The sequence below is a fragment of the Canis lupus genome, chromosome 11 (genome assembly GCF_011100685.1).
Source record: "Canis lupus familiaris isolate Mischka breed German Shepherd chromosome 11, alternate assembly UU_Cfam_GSD_1.0, whole genome shotgun sequence".
Taxonomy (NCBI): Eukaryota; Metazoa; Chordata; class Mammalia; order Carnivora; family Canidae; genus Canis; species Canis lupus.
The window spans coordinates 54,458,562-54,477,844 of record NC_049232.1 but is presented as its reverse complement, the minus strand read 5'-3'; the positions used below and the strand labels follow the sequence as shown (position 1 = coordinate 54,477,844).

The following is a 19,283-nucleotide window of genomic DNA, read 5'->3' as shown; positions in this document are numbered from 1 at the left end:
CTCAGGCTGCTGTGACTTCTATGGTAATAATTCCCTTTTGTGAAAGTAACAGCCTTGATATTTACAAAATTCTAGAGTTCAGACATCTAAGCCCTAAAATATCTCTCTTCCTACATATTTCAAAGGCTCTTCTCTCTTTTCAGTTGTGACTTCTAGAGCTAGTGAGATCCTCAAGACTCCTGCTTACCAGAGTGACAAGATTCATGAGGTCATATAAGGCCCTTTTCCCTAGTCATCAGTTTAGCCTTTTCCAGTTTCCCCCTGGTTTTATTTATTTATTTTAAAGATTTTATATTTATTTATTGAGAAAGAGCATGAACAGTGGGGAGAGGGAGAGGGAGAAGCCGGCTCCCCACTGAGCAGGGAGCCCGATGCCAGGCTTGATCTCAGAACACAGAGATCCTGACCTGAGCTGAAGGCAGATGCTTAACCATCTGAGCCACCTGGGAGCCCCTTCCCTGGATTGATTGATTGATAAGGATTTTATTTATTCATGAGAGACACAGGCAGAGGGAGAAGCAGGCTCCATACAGGGAGCCCGACGTGGGACTCAATCCTGGGTCTCCAAGATCATGCCCTGGGCTGAAGGTGGCGCTAAACCACTGAGCCACCAGGGCTGCCCCCTTCCCCAGATTTTAAAAAGAGCAAATTCCAGTACTCAATTGGCTTAGCAAAACCTTACATTTAGCCAGTTTGGCTGAAGCATCTCCATCTAAAGTTTATTATAGGGGATCCCTGGGTGGCGCAGCGGTTTGGCGCCTGCCTTTGGCCCAGGGCGCGATCCTGGAGACCCGGGATCGAATCCCACGTCGGGCTCCCGGTGCATGGAGCCTGCTTCTCCCTCTGCCTATGTCTCTGCCTCTCTCTCTCTCTCTGTGTGACTATCATAAATAAATAAAAAAAATTAAAAAAAAAAAAAATAAAGTTTATTATATAACAGGTGTGTGGTGAGATGAAGGAGGCAAGAATTAAGCTGGGCACAATCTGAGCTGATACTGGTTTAAAGTATTTCCCAGTGTGCCACACTGGAGAGGAGGCTGCAAAGGAAGAAGGAGAGGTTCAAGGGATAAAGATTCGGTGAGCACATACAGCAATGGCTATTTTTTAAATTAACTGCTTTAAAGGTGGAGTGCTGCTACTCCTACCTCCTGATCATCAGTGTTGCTTGAGCACCGAAGCAGAGTGGCCCAGCCTTTTGGGTGCAGCTGTAAGGACGTGATGCAGTTTCCACGGTCTCTCTCACCAGGAACTTCAGGGGTTAAGACTTCAAGACTATTTCGTGGTGATACTCCTGATAAGAAAATTAGGGTATGAGATTTGTATTATCAAAGGACTAAGGCAGCTCATCAAAGCTTTCATTTCTGACAGCCACACTGCCCCCAGCCTTCATTCCACTGTCAGCCTCTTGTGCTACCACATGTAAAAAACAAAAAACAAAAAACTATGGGGGTGCTTGGGTGGTCTTTGGGGGTGGGGGTATGGGGAAAGGTTATGACTAGGACTAAAGAATCCAAGTTCTTGTAGCGGGAATCCCAGTAACCTAAGACTAAGGCATTAAAGTGGACTAGGGATCCTTTTGATTAAGATTTACAACTCAGAAAACTTTTAAGAATCAAAGTTATGTGACATGAATGTAGAAAAGTAAAAGATAATTCTCATCTCAGAGGACCTATATTCTCTAGAGAAGGAAATATGTGGAAGCCATGCAGACTGACTTTGTATAAATAAAAGGCTATCAGGCAGCCTGGGTGGCTTAGCGGTTTAGCGCCACCTTCAGCTCAGGAAGTGATCCTGGAGACCCAGGATTGAGTCCCATGTCCCATGTTGGGCTCCATGCATGGAGCCTGCTTATCCCTCTGCCTGTGTCTCTGCCTCTTTGTCTCTCTCTCCCCCTCTCTCTCTCTGTGTCTCATTAATAAATAAAATCTTATAAAAAAAAATAAAAGGATATCGTGTGCAAGGAGCAGGACTTACGGACCCCAAGGGCAGTACTATAAATAACCAAACAGATCTATGATTTTGGAGGCAAAGGAGAATATTTCACATACCAGTATGTTAAAACAAGGGAGACATTACCAATCATACATATGACTGGTACTCTGTTAGGGCTCATCATGTCCTTCTTCCTAGCCCCCCATGAAAGTGACTGCTACAGTAAGCCGTTACTACTGGGAGTTACATCCTATCCCTCAGGTATGCGGAGAACCACTTTCACAGACATTATAAAGAAGCAGTTTAGAAATTTAGTATCAAGAGAACTATTTCAACACTTCTCTACCTGTGGAAGGAAATGCTGTGAAGATTGAGCTCCTTCTGTCAGACCCTTTGTGAACTGTTTCTCAAATAGATGTTATCTTCTTTTAAAGTTTCCCTTTAGATTACTATAGCATTGATGGAAACCTGTGAAGCTCTAAATTACATTGTTATAACCAAACTATACCTAAATAATGATTTCACATGTGACTGAAGTTTAATAATAATTTTAGAGAAAAACAAACAGCTATTTCCAGAATTAATTCTGAAACTTGGAACAGAAGCAGAAAAGAAACCCATTAAGTAAGTAGTGGTTTTTGAGCTGTGCTCCTTGAAAGTTCCTTTAGTGCTGGCAAAAGGAGGGAACCACATAGGGATGGGCTAGGAAAGACTGGTCAAGGAATGCTTTAATTTCACTTGAATCAGTTTTTGTACTTTATCTGTGCTATAATATAATCCACAGATTTCATGTCAAAAATGGAGTTCTAGGGGCACCTGGCTGGCTCAGTTGGTAGAGCATCTGACTCTTGATCTCAAGCTCTGGAGTTCAAGCCCCACTTTGGGTGTAGAGATCACTTAAAGTTCTAATCCTAAAGGAGTTTGAGAGCCTCAGCTCTATACAATACTGTATCTGTCAAACTATGGTGCTAACATATTCTGACACCCTGAAGACCCAAGATTGCCAACATTCAGAACAACTTTATGTATGAGCCCCATTTTCTTCTCCATATTCTGCCTAGGTTCTCCATACATCATTTCTTCTCCCATCCCCAACTCTATATCATGAAACTGCTGTGTAGTTTGATTTTTGGGTTTACCACTGCAACAAGCAGTCAACTACTCTTTTTTTTTTTTCCCTCATGGATGGTTTAGTTCAATAAAGGTTTTTCTCAATGATTATTAAGAGCCTTGGCTTGTTTTCTGTAGCCAAAGTAGAAAAACAGAATCTATAAAAGAAGTTTATGCTACAAATCAAAGGAAAAATGTTACATATCTGGGCATAAATCTCTAAATTTATCAGGAGGAATTTTTAACCTTACATGTCATAGTCTCATAGTCCTGAACATCCAGAGGAAAGTAGATAGGTTGTAGGTTTAGGAAGGGCTCTCAAACCATTCATCAAGTATGCAATTATCAAACACTTACCAGGTGAGGACACCCAGGAAAAACACAATTAGAAGTCTAATGGATAGTCCCTCCCCTAAAGATCTAGGTAGGAGCCATGTGCATCTCCAAAGGTGACCCAAAATTACAAATAAAAAAAACAAAAAAACAAAACCCACATCTGGCCATCAGTCCACAAAGGGGAGGACAAACCAAAAATGCTTAGATGTGAAACTGGTATGGATTTGCATACGTAGAAAGCATTTCATTTAGGGAGTGGAAAGAATAAGCTAAACAGCTAGTTCTGCCAGAGTGGTGGGGAAAAATGGGCAAAAGCAAAATAAGGCCAGGTTATAGTCTACTTTATCCCACAACCCCTCCAAGGCTGTCAGGTGTTGCTCAGATAAAGAAACGGCAGAGCAAAAAGCTACGGCTGGAACCAGGTGACTTTCACAAGTACCTAACAAACTCATCACGTATACAACACCATCACATGCATATCTTATTTAATTTCCTTAACAATCTTGATTGGGATCTACATGTCCTAACTACTTTTTCTCCGATCTAGACCAAACTAAGTTCAATAAATAAAACCAAAGCTCAAATTCCAACAAAGATTTAAGCCCAAGATATTCAACCCTAGAGACTCTGGTTATCTTCTGAAAATGAATGACTGAGGGGCAAAGAATAACCTCTTCTTTATTGGCTTTTATTTGTATGGATTAAAACTAAACCAGAGAAAGCTCTTTGGTAGACCCTGTTGTTGCAAGATTATAAAATCCCACTTTTAACCTACCTTCTCTTTGTGTAGCTCGTGACATGTGTTTCTCAGAAGATGAATTAGAATCACTATGATGACAAGGTGAACCAGAAACCCGAGGACCAGATGAACTTGATGAAGTGGTCAGATCTTGAAAATACAAAAAAATTCTGACAAACTCAGCAAAACTCTAGTAGTGTCTCTTAACTTTTTAATCATCTAGTTGAAGCATATTGTTAAAATCCATCTGAAACATGGCAAGTACATGCCCCCTTAAAGCTTCCTTATAGGACGCCTGGGTGGTTCAGTGGTTGAGCATCTGCCTTTGGCCCAGGGTGTAATCCTGGAATCCAGGATCCAGTCCCACATTGGGCCCCCTACATGGAGCCTGCTTCTCTCTCTGCCTATGTCTCTGCCTCTCTCTCTCTCCCCATGTCTCTCATGAATAAATAAATATAATCTTTAAAAAAAAAAAAAAGCTTGCTGATAACTAAGACCAAGGTAAGCAGGGCAGCTCTTTGAAGTGTTCTATCTATGGCCTGGGCCCTTTCTAAAATCTCTTCTCCCAATGACTTAGGTGAAATATGACAAACTAAAACAGGAACATCTTTGGGTTTCCCCATCACTTACGTAGTAAAATGGAACAAGAAAATTCAGTAAATATGAAAACTGAGCGTGTTGTTCATCAGCCTTTTTTTTTTTTTTTTTTTTATTTATTTATGATAGTCACACACACAGAGAGAGAGAGAGAGAGGCAGAGACACAGGCAGAGGGAGAAGCAGGCTCCATGCACCGGGAGCCCGATGTGGGATTCGATCCCGGGTCTCCAGGATCGCGCCCTGGGCCAAAGGCAGGCGCCAAACCGCTGCGCCACCCAGGGATCCCCTCATCAGCCCTTTTAATCCTAGAATAGGGTCCAAATACCAGCTCCATTACTGAGAGCATTAAATGATCCTTCTTGAGCATGCCAAACAATTGTTATCATTCATGAAATTATGTGAATACTATCTTTGAAATGCAATACCAATTTTATACTGATCTAAAATGAATATCATTAAAACAAAATGAGTATCAGATAGTTGGGTTTGATGTATTATTCCAAATAGCAATCTCTATTTTATCCTACTCTTCTAGTGGCCCCAAACTTTTATGATGTCTTCATCTAATTCCCTTTGATTTATTATCAGAATTACCCTTAGAAGAAATGTTCTTCGTTTCTGAATAAAAAAAATGCCAACCAGATCTTCTAAATCACTACTTCTTACTAAGCTAAAGTTATTAATGTTGAACCTAAAAATAAATTTCTGAATGTAAAAGGATTATACTCACATATTTATGAAATCTCTTGCTTTGCAAGTAAGTTGGTAAAACTTAAATTTCTACTTTTAGCAGTGAAATTGGGCAAATGCAGTACAATGGAGCCTGCACTTTCCCAAAAGTCTTCAGAAGTGGCCCTGCCCTATGCTTACAACAGAGTGTCTAACCATCTGAAGCTGATTTTAAATAGCAATTTATACATATTATATATTTTGCATGCTTAAGTCTTTTTTTTTTCTGGGTTCCTGTTCATAAAATGCAAAATTATAAACAATAGGTATATTCCTGGAACAGCCCTCCTTTTCCCAAGGTGATGAAATATAATCTCTATCACATAATATAAATTATAGTGCCTAAGTTTTCCTGAGCTCCAATTTCACTGAAGTCTAATGGAATCAGCAACAGGAAAAAGATTACTACCACTTTAGGGGCGCCTGGGTGGCTCCGTTGGCTAAGTGGCCAATTCTTGGTTTCAGCTGGGGTCATAATCTCAGGGTCCTGAGAGAGATCAAGCCCTGCATTGGATTCCCCACCCCAATGTCTATACCTGAGTATAGACATCTGGAAGTCTAGGATGTAATATAGACTTAAAGCTCTATACTGAATATATCTTAAAAGCCATGCTAGGTGGGGTGCCTAGGTGGCTCAGTCAGTAAAGCATCTGTGACTCGACCTCAGCTCAGGTCTTGCTCTCAGGGCCGTGAAATAAAGTAAGATAAGATAAAATAAGACAAAATAAGATTAAGATAAAATAAAAGCTCTGCTGGGTTTCAGAAGCACTTAAAGATTGATCCTACCTTGAGCCACCACTAATTTTTGAGATAGCAATGATTTAGAAATACTGATGATTTTTGGATAGCAGAAAGAACTAAAAGAAAATATTTTTATAGTGAGCAGTTTCTCCTAAATCATTGGTGATACAGAAGCACAAATTAATGCTATGTCAGAGATTCAAACAGTTCATACTTCCTTAGGAAAAAAGGTCCGACTGAGCTTTCCAAAAATATCTTCTGATTTCCTTCCCTTCTTCCTGCTGTCTTTCTCAGAATGGAAGCATATACCATCCTTTTGTGTGAGACTCTCTGGAAAACTCTGTTTAATCAAAAAAGAAAAGCTTACCTGAATTTGATGTAGTTCTTCTTGCTCTCAAAATAGGATAGCTGCCTACTTCTAAGGACTTGGTTAAGTCAAGATCATGCAAAATCAAGAGATATCCAGAGGACGTTGAGATTAACATTTTGGAACAATCTGGTGTTAATCTCATTCGCATAAGAAAACGTGTGTGAAAGAACTTCTTATGTGGACACCCATCTTCTGTACACCTACAGAAGAAATCAAAACCTAGAATTATCATAAATATACGATTTGGTGATAGTTATATTTTCAAACTAGAATTTACAAAGTATGCTTAACCTTATATACATGATAATTTTTTTCCTCATCATCCTTAATTCATCTCCAACTTTATTTTATTCTTTCTTTCTGCAATTAAATATTTTTAAATAAGATTTCAATGAGGTAAACTGTCCCCTTATGTTCTGAAAATCTTTCTTTGATTAAAGATTTTTAGCTGAGCATGTAACTTCAGGTTAATTGTTATATCTTTCCAAATATTGGGGATACATATTCTATTGAACCCTGGCTATTTTTAAGTCTGCTAATAGTACAATTGTTACTTTGGACAATTTTTTATTTTTTTTTCCTTTGGCTGATCTTTCTTTGGAGTACTTGCAGTTTCACTCTGATATGTTTAAATTTGGATTTTTTACTTTATTGGGATTAATTTAACTTTCTAAATCTTAAGATCCAAGACCCCTGAGTGGCTCAGTGGTTGAGCATCTGCCTTTAGCTCAGGGTGTGATCCCAGGGTTGTTGGATTGAGTCCCGAATTGGGTTCCCTGCATGGAGCCTGCTTCTCCCTCTGCCTATGTCTCTGCCTCTGTGTCTCTCATGAATAAATAAATAAAATCTTTTTAAAAATCTTAAGATTCATATTATTCACATATTCTGGGGAAATCTCCATCATTTTTCCAATATTGTCTCTCACCTATTTTCTTTATTCTCTTGGAGCTCCAAATAGATGTTTGAAACCTTCATATTTGACTCTCCCTGTCTCATAGCTGCTATTTCATGTATCCTATCTCTTCATTTCTTTTATTTTTATTTTTATTTATTTATGATAGTCACAGAGAGAGAGAGAGAGAGAGAGGCAGAGACATAGGCAGAGGGAGAAGCAGGCTCCATGCACCGGGAGCCCGACGTGGGATTCGATCCCGGTCTCCAGGATTGCGCCCTGGGCCAGAGGCAGGCGCTAAACCGCTGCGCCACCTGGGGATCCCCCCTATCTCTTCATTTCTGTTACAATATAGATAATCTATTTTTTAAAGTTGTGTCTAATCTGCTACTTGACCTATTCTGGTTTTTAAAAATTATTTTTAATTACTAAAAACTATATACTTTAAAATTTTTAAATTATTTGTTGTGATAAACAGGAACACTACTGATTTTTACATTTTGATCTGTCAAGCAATCTTGATGAACTCTTAAGAATTTTGATAATTTGTCAGCAAAATTTCTATGGTTTTCTATGTAGACCATTCAGAAAACTGCTCTATGGGCCAAGTCTGGACTATTCCCTGTTTTTATATAGAAAGTTAGTTGGAACACAGCATTTGTGAATTGTCTATGGCTGCTCAGAGACTATACAGCACACTAAAGTATTACACAATTCTTTACAGAAAAATTTTCAACCCTTCATACAATCATATATCATCTGTGAATGCGATTTTCTCATTTTTTCCTTTCCAATCCTTATATATTTATTTTACTGCACCAACTAGGACCCTGCCTTCTCCCACTCCAAAACAATGGTAAACAGTAGTAGTAATAGCAGCCATGTTTTCACTTCCTATTTTTGTTTTTTTAAAAAATATTTATTTATTCATGAGAGACACAGAGAGAAAGAAGCAGAGACACAAGCAGAGGGAGAAGCAGGCTCCACGCAGGGAGTCTGATGGGACTTGATTCCAGGATCCAGGATCACGCCCTGGGCTGAAGGCAGACACTCAACTGCTGAGCCACCCAGGCGTCCCTCCCTTCCTAATTTTATAAAGAAAACTTTTTTCTTTTTTAAAGTAAGCTCTACGATCATGGGACTTGAACTCACAACCTCAAGATCAGCCAACTGTGCCAGCCAGGCACTCCTATAGAGAAAACTTCTAAAAGTTTCACCATTTAAAAAGGTTTTAGTGTATCCTTTGATGAGTTTTCTTCTATTTTTAAGTTTAACAGCTTTGAGATATAATTTACATATCATAAAATTCACTTAAAGTTTACAATTAAGTGATATTTAGTAAATTTATGGAGTTGTGCAATCATCAACCCAACTTTATTTTTTTATTTTTAAAGATTTTATTTATTTATTTTATAGAGGCACAGAGAGAGAGAGAGGCAGAGACACAGGCAGAGGGAGAAGCAGGCTCCATGCAGGGAGCCTGATGTGGGACTCGATCCCGGATCTCCAGGATCACCCCAGGCTGCAAGTGGTACTAAACCGCTAAGCCACCAGTCAACCCAACTTTAGAACATTTTCATCATCCTAAAAAAATGCTTCCTGCTGGGGTGCTTTGGTGACTGTCAGTTAAGTGTCTACCTTGGGCTCAGGTCATGATCTCAATGTCCTGGGCTCAAGCCCCACATCAGGCTCCCTGCTCAGCGTTTGCTTCTCCCTCTCTGCCTCCTCCCCACTGCTTGTGCCGTCTCTCAGATAAATACAATCTTAAAAAAATCCTTCCTGCCCACTAGCAGTCTCTCTCTGTTCCTACTGCCAGTCACACAGAGCCACTAATCTACTTGTCTCTATAGACCTACTTATTGTGGACATTTAATATAAATAGAATCATACAAGTGGTCTTTTGGTTTGGCTTTTTTCACTTAGTGTACTTTTTTTTAAGGGTTCATCTATGTGTAGCACATATTAGTACTCTGTTCCTTTCATTACCAAATAGTATTCTATTGTATAGATACAACCACATTTTGTTTATTCATTTACCAATGGATATTCGTACTGGTTCCATTTGGGGTATATTATGAATAATATAAGCATTATTCTGTTATAAGCATTCATGTACAAATCTTTGGTGATAGTTGTTCATTTCTCTTGGACAGATACCTAGGAGTGGAATGGCTGGTCAGATGATAGCTCTATGTTTAACTTTTTAAAAATTTTTTATGATTAACATTTTAAGAAACTACCAAACTTTTCTAAAGTGGCAGAACCATTTTACATCCCTATAAGCAATGTGTAAGGGTCCAGTTTCTCCACATTTTTGCCAATACTTGTTACTGTCTTTTTAAATTACAGCCATCTTAGTGGATGTGAAGTGGTTTCTCATTTTGGTTTTGACTTATATTTTCCTTATGACTAATTATGTTGAACCTGTTCACATGCCTATTAATCATTTCTATTCTCTTCCTTGGTGGAATGTCTATGCAGATATTTTGCCCATTTTTAAATTGGGTTGTATATATATAATTATGTTTATAAAAAGTGAGTTCTTTATATATTTTGGGCACAAATCCTTTATCAGATATAATTTACAAATATTCTCTCTCATTTTGTAGTTTTTCTTTTCACTTTCTTAATGGTATCATCTGATACACAAAAGTTTTTAATTTTAATCAAGTCCATTTTATCAGTTTTTAAAAAATCACTTGTGCTTTGGTTTGCATGAAGATTTACTCCCATGTTTTCTTCTATGAATTATACGTAATTTTAGCTTTTACATTCAGGTACAAATCCATTTTGAGTTCCTTTTTTTTGATATAAGGGTCTATAAATTCATCTTTTTGCCTGTGACTATCCAGTTGCTCAGGTATCATTTATCAGAAAGACTATCTTTTCCTGAAGCACTGAATTAGCTTGGCACCTTTGTTGAAAATCAACTGATCATAAATGCAAGGTTTTATTTCTTGACTCTCAAAATTCTGTTCCTTTGATTTATACGCCTATCCCATGCCAGCAAACACAGTCTTAATTACAGTGGTTTTGTAGTAAGTTCTGGAATTCAAAATGTGCGTCTTTCAACTTTTTCTTCAAGATTGTTTTGACTATTCTGGGTCATTTGTATTTCCATATAAATCTTAGAATCAGCTTGATAATTGGTCCAAAAAAGGCAGCTGGAATCTTGGTAGGGATTGCATTGAATCTATAGATTAATTTGGAGAGAACTGCCATCTTTAAAAAAAATTTAAGTGGTTTGTCCTCTGTAACCTTATTTATTTTTTAAGTAAGCTCTACACCCAATGTGAGCTTGAACTCACAATCCTGAGATGAGAGTCCTGAGTCAGCCAGGCACCCCAAGAATTACCATCTTACTGATCCTAAATCTTACAATCCATGAGGATGAAATGTCTCTCCATTCATTTACATCTTCTTACATTTATTTCAGCAATGTTTTTATAGTTTTCAGAGTACAAATCTTGTACTACTTTTGTTAAATCCATTCCTAAGTACTTTATTTCTTTAGAGTCTATTATGAATGGAATTTTCTTCATTCATTTTTAGATTGTCCATTACTTAGAAGTACAATTGATTTGTGTATATTAATCTTGTATAACTTGTTTACTAATTCTAGTATTTATGTGGAATCCTTAAGATTTTCTCTATATAAGATCATATCTCCATATTAAGACAGTTTTACTACTACTTTTCCAATCTGGATGCCTGTTATTTCTTTTTCTTGCCTGGATGCACTTCCAGTGCAATCGTACCTTCAATATTGAATAAAAGTGGTGGAGCAGACATCCTTGACTTGTTCCCAGTCTTAGGGGGAATGTATTCAGTCTTTCAACATTAAGATGATTTTAGCCAGGGGCGCGCGCCTGAATGGCTCAGTTAGTTACACACCTTCTTTGGTTCAGGTCATGATCTCAGGGTCCTGGGATAGAGCCCCACATCATCAGGCTCTCTGTTCAGTGGGGAGTCTGCTTGTTCCTCTCCCACTGTCCCTACTTTCAGCTTGTATGATCTCTAATAAATAAATAAAATCTTAAAAAAAATTTTAGCCACAAATTTCCTCATAGATGTCCTTTATCAGATGTCTGGGAATAAAAGTTCCCTATTATTCCCAGTTTCATTACAAATGCATGTTGGATTTTGTCAAGGGCTTTTCTGCCTTTCTTGAGATTATCCTATATATGGGTTTTGACTTTTATTAATATACTGTTATTATAGTAATTGATTTTTGGATATTAAACCAACCCTATATTCCTGGGATAAATTCTATTATGATATAGACTTTTTTTTACATGATGCCAGGTTTGGTTTGCTAATATTTTGTTGAAGATTTTTTGTATCTATTCTTCTTTTTGTTTTTGAGGAATATTAGTCTGTAGTTTTCTGTTCTTATGCTTGTCTGGTTTGTTATCAGAGTAATAATACCAGACTCATAAAATGAGTTGGGAAGTGTTCTTTCCTCCTCTATTTTCTGGAAGAGTTTGTGAAAGATTAGTATTACTTATTTTATAAATGTTTTGTAAAATTCATCAGTGAAGACTTTTGGATCTGGGCTTTTCACGGTGGAAAGATTTTTAAATTACCAGTTCAGTTTTTTACTTGTTTTAAGTATGTAGGTCTATAGATTTTCTATATGTTCTTCAATCAGTTTAAGTAATTTGTCACTTTCTAGGTATTTATCTAAGTTGTCTAATTTGTTGCTATAAAGTTGTTTCACGTATCCCTTTATAATCTTTCTAATCTCTATAATACTGGTAACAATGTCCCTTCTTTTGTTTTTAATTATGATCAAATACTGAATTTTACTCCTTGATTTAAACAATCATATGGACTTGTTCATGTGATAAATTATATTAATAGAACTTTTATTGATATATCTTTTTTAAGATTTTAAATAATCTCTACACCCAACGTGGGGATCGAACTCAGGACCCCAAGGTCAAGATTCACATGCTTTTCCTACTGAGCTAGCCAGGGCCACAGATATATCATTCTTTCATTCCTTGCATAAACCTAACTTGGCCATACAGGATTCAGTTTCCTTTTATTTACAATATTTGCATCTATATTCATATTACAGAAAGACATTTCAATTTTTTTCTTAGTTATCTTTCTTGATTTTTTTTTTCACCTCACAGTTACATTTATTCACGCCGCAGCAGACACGACATGTGTACACGTGTACGTCGGGGCTCCATGTTCCCAACTAGCAGAGCATGCAGAGATTTACAGCCAGACTGACGTTCCATCTCATGTGTTCCCCGAGCTGGTTAATGATGGCCATGAGCAGGGGCAGGACTCGAGGCTTTCAAAGCTTTACTTCTTTTATCAGCACTCCTGATTTTATAAATGATGGCACTCATCAACCCCATTCCTAACCAAATCTCCTGGTAAGCTTGGGTATAGTAGGGCTTCATGGGGACCCAAACATTTTTAACAAGGTTTTGAAGCATCTTGACGCAACACCCCTGGCTCAGGCGGCCGCGACACTACCGCTATGGACTCAGAAAAGCTTGATTTTATGTATAGGTTATACTAGCTTCATACATGAAGGAGAATTCTCCTTACTTCTGGAATCTGAACACTTAATAAAATTGAAATGTTCTGCTTCTTGTACTATCTTGTAGAAGTCACCTGTAAAACTAACAAGCCTACTGTTTTCTTAGTAAATAAATTTTAATTGATATTTTCCATTTCTTTAATGGCTATGGCAGAGGCAATATTTAGAATATTTAAGTAACCAGAAAGCAATGCATGAAAACTAGCAGTCAGAATTGATGCAATTGACAGTGTTGGAACTGGGTCCTAGAATCACTCTACTCTAAAATTTTAAAACTCCCATAAGCAAAGGATACATCTTGGCTGTCTATAAACCAGGGTTTGACTCTTGGCTCATATTTTACTGTCTTATTGACAGTCATGTGGGCATGTTACCCAACCTCTCTGACCTTGATCTCTTTAGCTCTAAAATGGGAAAACAGTTAACTAACTCCTGAGGCTGTTCTCAGAATTAAATGAGATGCTGAACAACCAAAAAAAAAAAAAAGAGGGGGAAGGTGAAGGTAGTTTTTTGTTTGTTTTTTTTAGGTGAGGGTAGTTTAAGGGGGACTTTAGCTACTAGATCATAGGGAGATCTTGAGGGAGGTATCCCTAAAAGAGGGGCCCAGGTAACCACAGGGTGCCAGGATACAACTACCTGGGGATGATTTAGGATACTGGCTATTTATCATTTAACTACAGTTACCACATTAACTACAAAAGTATTAGTTTAATATTTTAACCATGACTTCAGCTAAATCAGTGCATACTGGTTAAATATCAGTCCAGGTAATAGGTGCATTTCAAATTTTCTATTTCTCTCGATCAAGTTTTGCTAAGGTGTGTTTTTTGAATAAACTATTTCACCAAAGTTTTCAAGTATACTGGCATAAAGGTGATCTTATTACTTTACTGTATATTTTTTTGTTGTTGTTTCCTTTTTTTAGTTAAGATTATCCTTTGTCTTATTTCTCTGGATGAATCTTCCTAGATAATTGCATATTCAATTAGCTTTTTCAAAAAGCAGGCTTTTAAAAAAACTTTATTGTATTTTCATTTTCAATTTCATTAACTTCTGCTTTTATGTTTATTGTTCCATATCTTTCATTGGGTTTACTCTTTTTTATCTTTTTCCAGTTGTTTTTTTTTTTAGCAAAATGCTTATTAGTTCACTAATTTTTAGCCTACTGATTTCCCTATGATTTCTTCAATCCACGAATTATTTAGTTTATAAGTCTCCAAACATGGGAATTTTTAGTTAGCTATGTTAAACTATACTGAGGTGAGGAAAAACCATTTTTGTGATAACAAATCTTTGATATTGGTTGCAACTCACTTTGTAGTCTAGTATATGCTCTATTTTTGTACATATTCTAAGCTAGCTTCAGAAGATGTATTTACCATTTGCTGCGAGAATTGTAAATATGCCTAATAAAAAGTTTATTACAGTAAAATCTATGGTCTTAATAATTTTTTGGTCTATTTTATCTATTAGTAAATTAGAGAATGGTGTTAACATTTTCCACTAAGATGGGGAGTCTCACTTTTTTCTTCTAATTCTGTCCATTTTGCTTTTTATGGTTTGAAGCTATGTTATTAAGTGCATATAAGAATTCTTTTATGTTCTAGTGAAATAAACCTTTTAATATAAAATACCTTTTTATCACTAATAATGCTTTATGCCCTAAACTCTATTTTGTCTGCTATTAACGTATATATAACTGTTTTTCTTTGATTTGCATTTGCCTGTTATTTTTTCTCCATCTTTTTACTTTCAGACTTTCTCATTTGCATGTTTTAGATGTGTGTTCCTTACAAAGAACATAGTTTGGATTCCTTTTTTAATCCAATCTAATCCTGTCTATCTTTAGTAAATATGTATTTACTGTAATTATTGATATTTGGATTTTATGCCTCCATATTTTTGTGCTTCCTGATTTATCTCTTTTTTAAAAATGATTTTCCCCCTTCTCTGCCTCTATTGGATTGATCATGTTTTACTAGTTTTTGTGGACTAATTTGGAAGTTACCATTCATATTCCTATTCAAATTTCATTTCTAAATTTAAAAAATAAACTTCTAAATTTTAACAGATATACTTGTCTTAGTCTAAAGAGATCCACATATCCTCTGCTCAAACAGTATGTATAGTTAGTTAGAAATCTTTAAGAATATCCCTTTCTTTTAATATATGACCTCTGAAAAGAGTATTTCAGAAGTAGGCCTGGTGTATTATTGTATTGCCATTTCACCATAGCTAGCAACAGGTATATTTTCAATATTTCTCAAACTTCAACTCTTTTTCTTGATTTTTTTTTTTTTTTTTTAATGTAGTCACCACACCCAGCATAGAGCCCAATGTAGGGCTTGAACTAACCACCCTGAGATCAAGACCTGAGCTGGAAAAAAAAAAAAAAAAAAAAGACCTGAGCTGAGATCAAGAGACACTTAACCAAGTGAGCCATCCAGGTGTCCCAAACTTTAACTCTTTAAATAATCAATTTCTCTACAGGAGACATTTCATTGAAGTGTTTCACAACAGAGGCATTACTGACATTTTAGATGGGACTAGTCTACTGTGCAAACTGTCCCATACAGGATGTTTACAAACTCTGATCCCTGTTGTAAAATGCTAGTAGAAATCCTTTCTTCTCCCAATAGTGTCAAAACTGCACCACACATTATTTCCAAACGTTTCCCTATAGATCAGTACCATTCCACCTGAGAAACTATTATTTTAATGCATGAATAAGAGTATAAAAATTACAAAATAAATAGGTTTAGAAATGAAAGGTTGAGGAATAAAAAATATTTCAGTTCCACAGAAGAAATAAAAATATTTTCCCTTAAATTCAGGAAACTCATGTATAAACCAGTTTTCATCATTAACAATACTACTTGGTCTCTTTACCATATAATTTTCTCCAAATTTTTTAGTTTTATTATATGACTAAGTGCAAGTAATAAAAAATGGAATCATTTTTTGATTGTTTTCCTCAAAGTTAGGTTCTTTCTCCTAAAGAGATATGAAAGCTAGGACAAAACACTGACTTTGTTTACCCCATCTTAAACAAATATTTTTGGGGGGCACCTGGGTGGCTCAGTCAGTTAAATGTCCAACTCTTGATTTCAATTTCAGCTCAGGTCATGATCTCTGGGGGTTATAAGACTGAGTCCCACACTGGATTCTGTGCTAAATGGAGAGTCTGCTTGAGATTCTCTCTCTCCTCTCCCTCTGCTTCACCTCTCCACATGCTCACTCAGTCTCTCTGTCAAATAAATAAATCTTTAAAAAAATTTTGTTGTTGTTGACAATCCTAACATGGTCTCCTATTCACAAACCTGTTGGTGTCCCAAATAATGACATTTCCATCAAATCCTGATGTTACTAAGAGTCTTGTATTAGTATCATATTCGATGTTCTTCACCCAGCTAGTGTGACCGTGTAAAGTGCATACTTTGGTGTTGAGTTTTCTCAGATCCCATAGTGCTATTGTAGTGTCATCAGAGCAGGTAGCAAACAGCCGGTTATCAAGAAATCTACAAAGCAGAAAAGAAAAACTGGTTTATTTAATCTCTTGTTAAAGAAAACTTGAGAAAGTCTCTGTATTACCTAATCAAGAAAACGAACAAAAAGCACCACAAACTAACTATATAAACCCAATGATATGGATATCAATAAACAGTAAGCATAATTCACATAATCACAGGGAAGGATACTATGTTTTAATGAGGACCACAATGTAATTTTATCCAACTGCTTTATATTATTGATTTTTATTTGGAACTAAAAATAGGGGTAGATGTTTGGAGAACAGTGCTAGAAAGAAAGAAGAAAAATCTATATAGGAAACACAAATGGTAAGAGAATTTAATAGGAGACAGGAGATTTTGAAGACTTGATTGTAGAGGAAGATATGTTAAGCAGAAAGGGTTCATAATTATGAGAAATATTTACTTTGCTACAAGTAATGTCTTTCTATTTAGAAGGCATTTACATATAAAATTTGCTAATAAAATGCCATATTTTTAATCTATTAATTCAAAGGCATTCCCCCAAATAATCATACTTAGCAGTATTTTATTAAGACCAGTTAAGATTACAAGATACACCAATAAAATACTCTATCATTCAAACTTTTAATTTTAAACTTATTTCTCAATCCTTAGAATATATTTTATACAAATACTATTATTTTTTATAATAGACTAATCACACTTGAATTAAAAAAATTTTTTTCCACACTTGAATTTCTGCCTAATTCAACATTAGGATGCTTTCTCTAACATACACTGTTATACATTACTTCCTAATCTCTTGCAGAGAGAAATGAATTCTAGAACTTCCTCCAAGATAAAATTAAATAGAATTATTTATCAGAAACCACCCTCAGTATCCACAAATACCAACAATCTTCCTAAAACTTAACACAGTTTTAAAATTCCAGGCTTTTATACAAACTGTTTCTGCTACTTGAAACCACCTTTCTCCTACCCTTTGACCTAACTAACACTTGTTTTCTTTTTATTATTCAGCTATCATCCCCTTCAGGAAGCCTTCCCTCTCTAACCACCCTGGGGTAGATTTATGAATCTTCTAATCTCCCAAAGTACACTACACTTCTGTCACAACAATTAATAAACAGTGTAAGGAATAACTTTATAAGGCTATAAATTCCTTGAAGACGGGAAATGTCTACATAGTTCATTGTTAGATCTGTAGTACCCAACACACACAGTGGTAGGCACATAATAAGCACTTAAAAATATTATGCAAGAGTGAGACAGTTTACTGCCTAGTGGAGAAGAAATTGTAAATACATAATTGTGCAAAATAAATGTGTGGAATAAGCAAAGAAAAAGGTGGTCAGGAAAGACTTCATAATGGTGTCATTTGAACTGACTTTAAAAGATGAAGCAAGCACTCACTAAGTGGCCAAGGGATAAGCAAAGGTACAGAGGCATGTAGAGGGATGGTATACTCTGAGAGGCAACAGTAGTTAAGAGTACTATGTGTGGAAAAGTAGAGATAAGAGGAAAATACATCATGGATTTATTCTCTAGTGATTCTGAATCACTACTTTTTTTTAAAGATCTTTGCTTTTTCTTTTTAAGGTTTTATTTTAGAGAGTGAGCAAGAGAGAGAACAAAGTAGGGGGAGGGAAAAGGAGACTCCCCACTGAGCAGGGAGCCCAACTCCGGGCTCGATCCCAGGACCCTGGGATCATGACCTGAGCTGAAGGCAGACTCTTAACCAACTGAGCCATTCAGGTACCCTCCCACCCAGTAACTATTTCTTAATTATAAATACATGCCCATTGAAAATATTTTTTTAAATATTTTATTTATTAATTCATAGAGACACAGAGAGAGAATGAGAGGCAGAGACACAGGCAGAGGGAGAAGCAGGCTCCATGCAGAAAGCCCAACGTGGGACTCAATCCAGGGTATCCAGGATCACACCCTGGGCTGTAGGCGGCGCTAAACTGCTGTGCCACCAGGGCTGCCCGGAAAATATTTTTTAATGGAAAAAAAATCTACCATAAAAATAACCACTGTTATTGATAGCCTCATTCTTCTATTTCAAGCCTAATATCATGTCATAAATATTTTGCCATGTTAACGATTTATTGACAAAATGATTCTTAATGGCTGAACAGATTTACTGAATGAACCGTAATCTTTTCTCTTTTTTTAAAATAACAAGCAAGTGTTGGGTGTTTATACTGCTTCCAATTTTTTACTATGGTTTATACTAAAAACTAGAAAATAGTTTTATTTAGTGTAAAAAAGTTTACACTAAAAAAAACAGCTAAATATTCATCACATCCCTAGTTATTTTTCTAAGTATATTCCCATAAAAATGTTTTGCTAAAAAGGGATTTAAAAAAATATAAGGCTTTTGATACATACAGCCAAACTGTCCTCAAAAGAACACACCAATATGTAGTTCCACCAATAGTTAGGAGTGTCCCATTTCTCTAAGCCCTGTCACACAGATTTTTTTTTTAAGATTTTATTTATTTATTCATGAGATAGAGAGAGAGAGAGAGAGAGGCAGAGACACGGAGAGGGAGAAGCAGGCTCCATGGAGGGAGCCCGACGTGGGACTCGACCCCAGGTCCGCAGGATCACACCCTGGGCTGAAGGCGGTACTAAACTGCTGAGCCACCCAGGCTGCCCGACTTTTAGGCTTTTTAAAATAAATATATTTTAATGACTTCCTGACAGGAATTATATGATTAAAAAATATATGCAATGACAAAAGACTACTACTGGAAAGTCAAACTTTTA

At 36.4% G+C, this 19,283-nt stretch overlaps 2 protein-coding genes across 3 annotated transcripts in view; both read right to left on the bottom strand.

Moving 5' to 3' along the window:
• The window catches only part of DCAF10 (DDB1 and CUL4 associated factor 10), a 42,881-nt gene that overhangs the window by 5,435 nt on the left and 18,163 nt on the right, over nucleotides 1–19,283 (bottom strand). Inside the window, exons 3-8 of one of the 2 annotated variants that reach the window (XR_005367011.1) lie at nucleotides 16,332–16,529; nucleotides 6,554–6,756; nucleotides 4,154–4,267; nucleotides 1,146–1,291; nucleotides 935–1,037; nucleotides 683–727 (exon numbers count right to left, since the gene is read on the bottom strand). Coding sequence is in view for 1 of the 2 variants with exons in the window: in XM_038552878.1 (XP_038408806.1) it covers nucleotides 1,146–1,291; nucleotides 4,154–4,267; nucleotides 6,554–6,756; nucleotides 16,332–16,529 (661 nt within the window). In the remaining variant the exon portion in view is untranslated. The remainder of the gene's footprint in view (nucleotides 1–682; nucleotides 728–934; nucleotides 1,038–1,145; nucleotides 1,292–4,153; nucleotides 4,268–6,553; nucleotides 6,757–16,331; nucleotides 16,530–19,283) is intronic. The other variant, XM_038552878.1, reaches the window with a different exon arrangement.
• LOC111098095 (ATP synthase subunit ATP5MPL, mitochondrial-like) lies at nucleotides 12,479–16,228 on the bottom strand. Its single transcript, XM_038552884.1, has one exon. It carries the CDS (start codon nucleotides 12,902–12,904, stop codon nucleotides 12,722–12,724), a length of 183 nt encoding a protein of 60 aa, XP_038408812.1. The 5' UTR covers nucleotides 12,905–16,228; the 3' UTR covers nucleotides 12,479–12,721.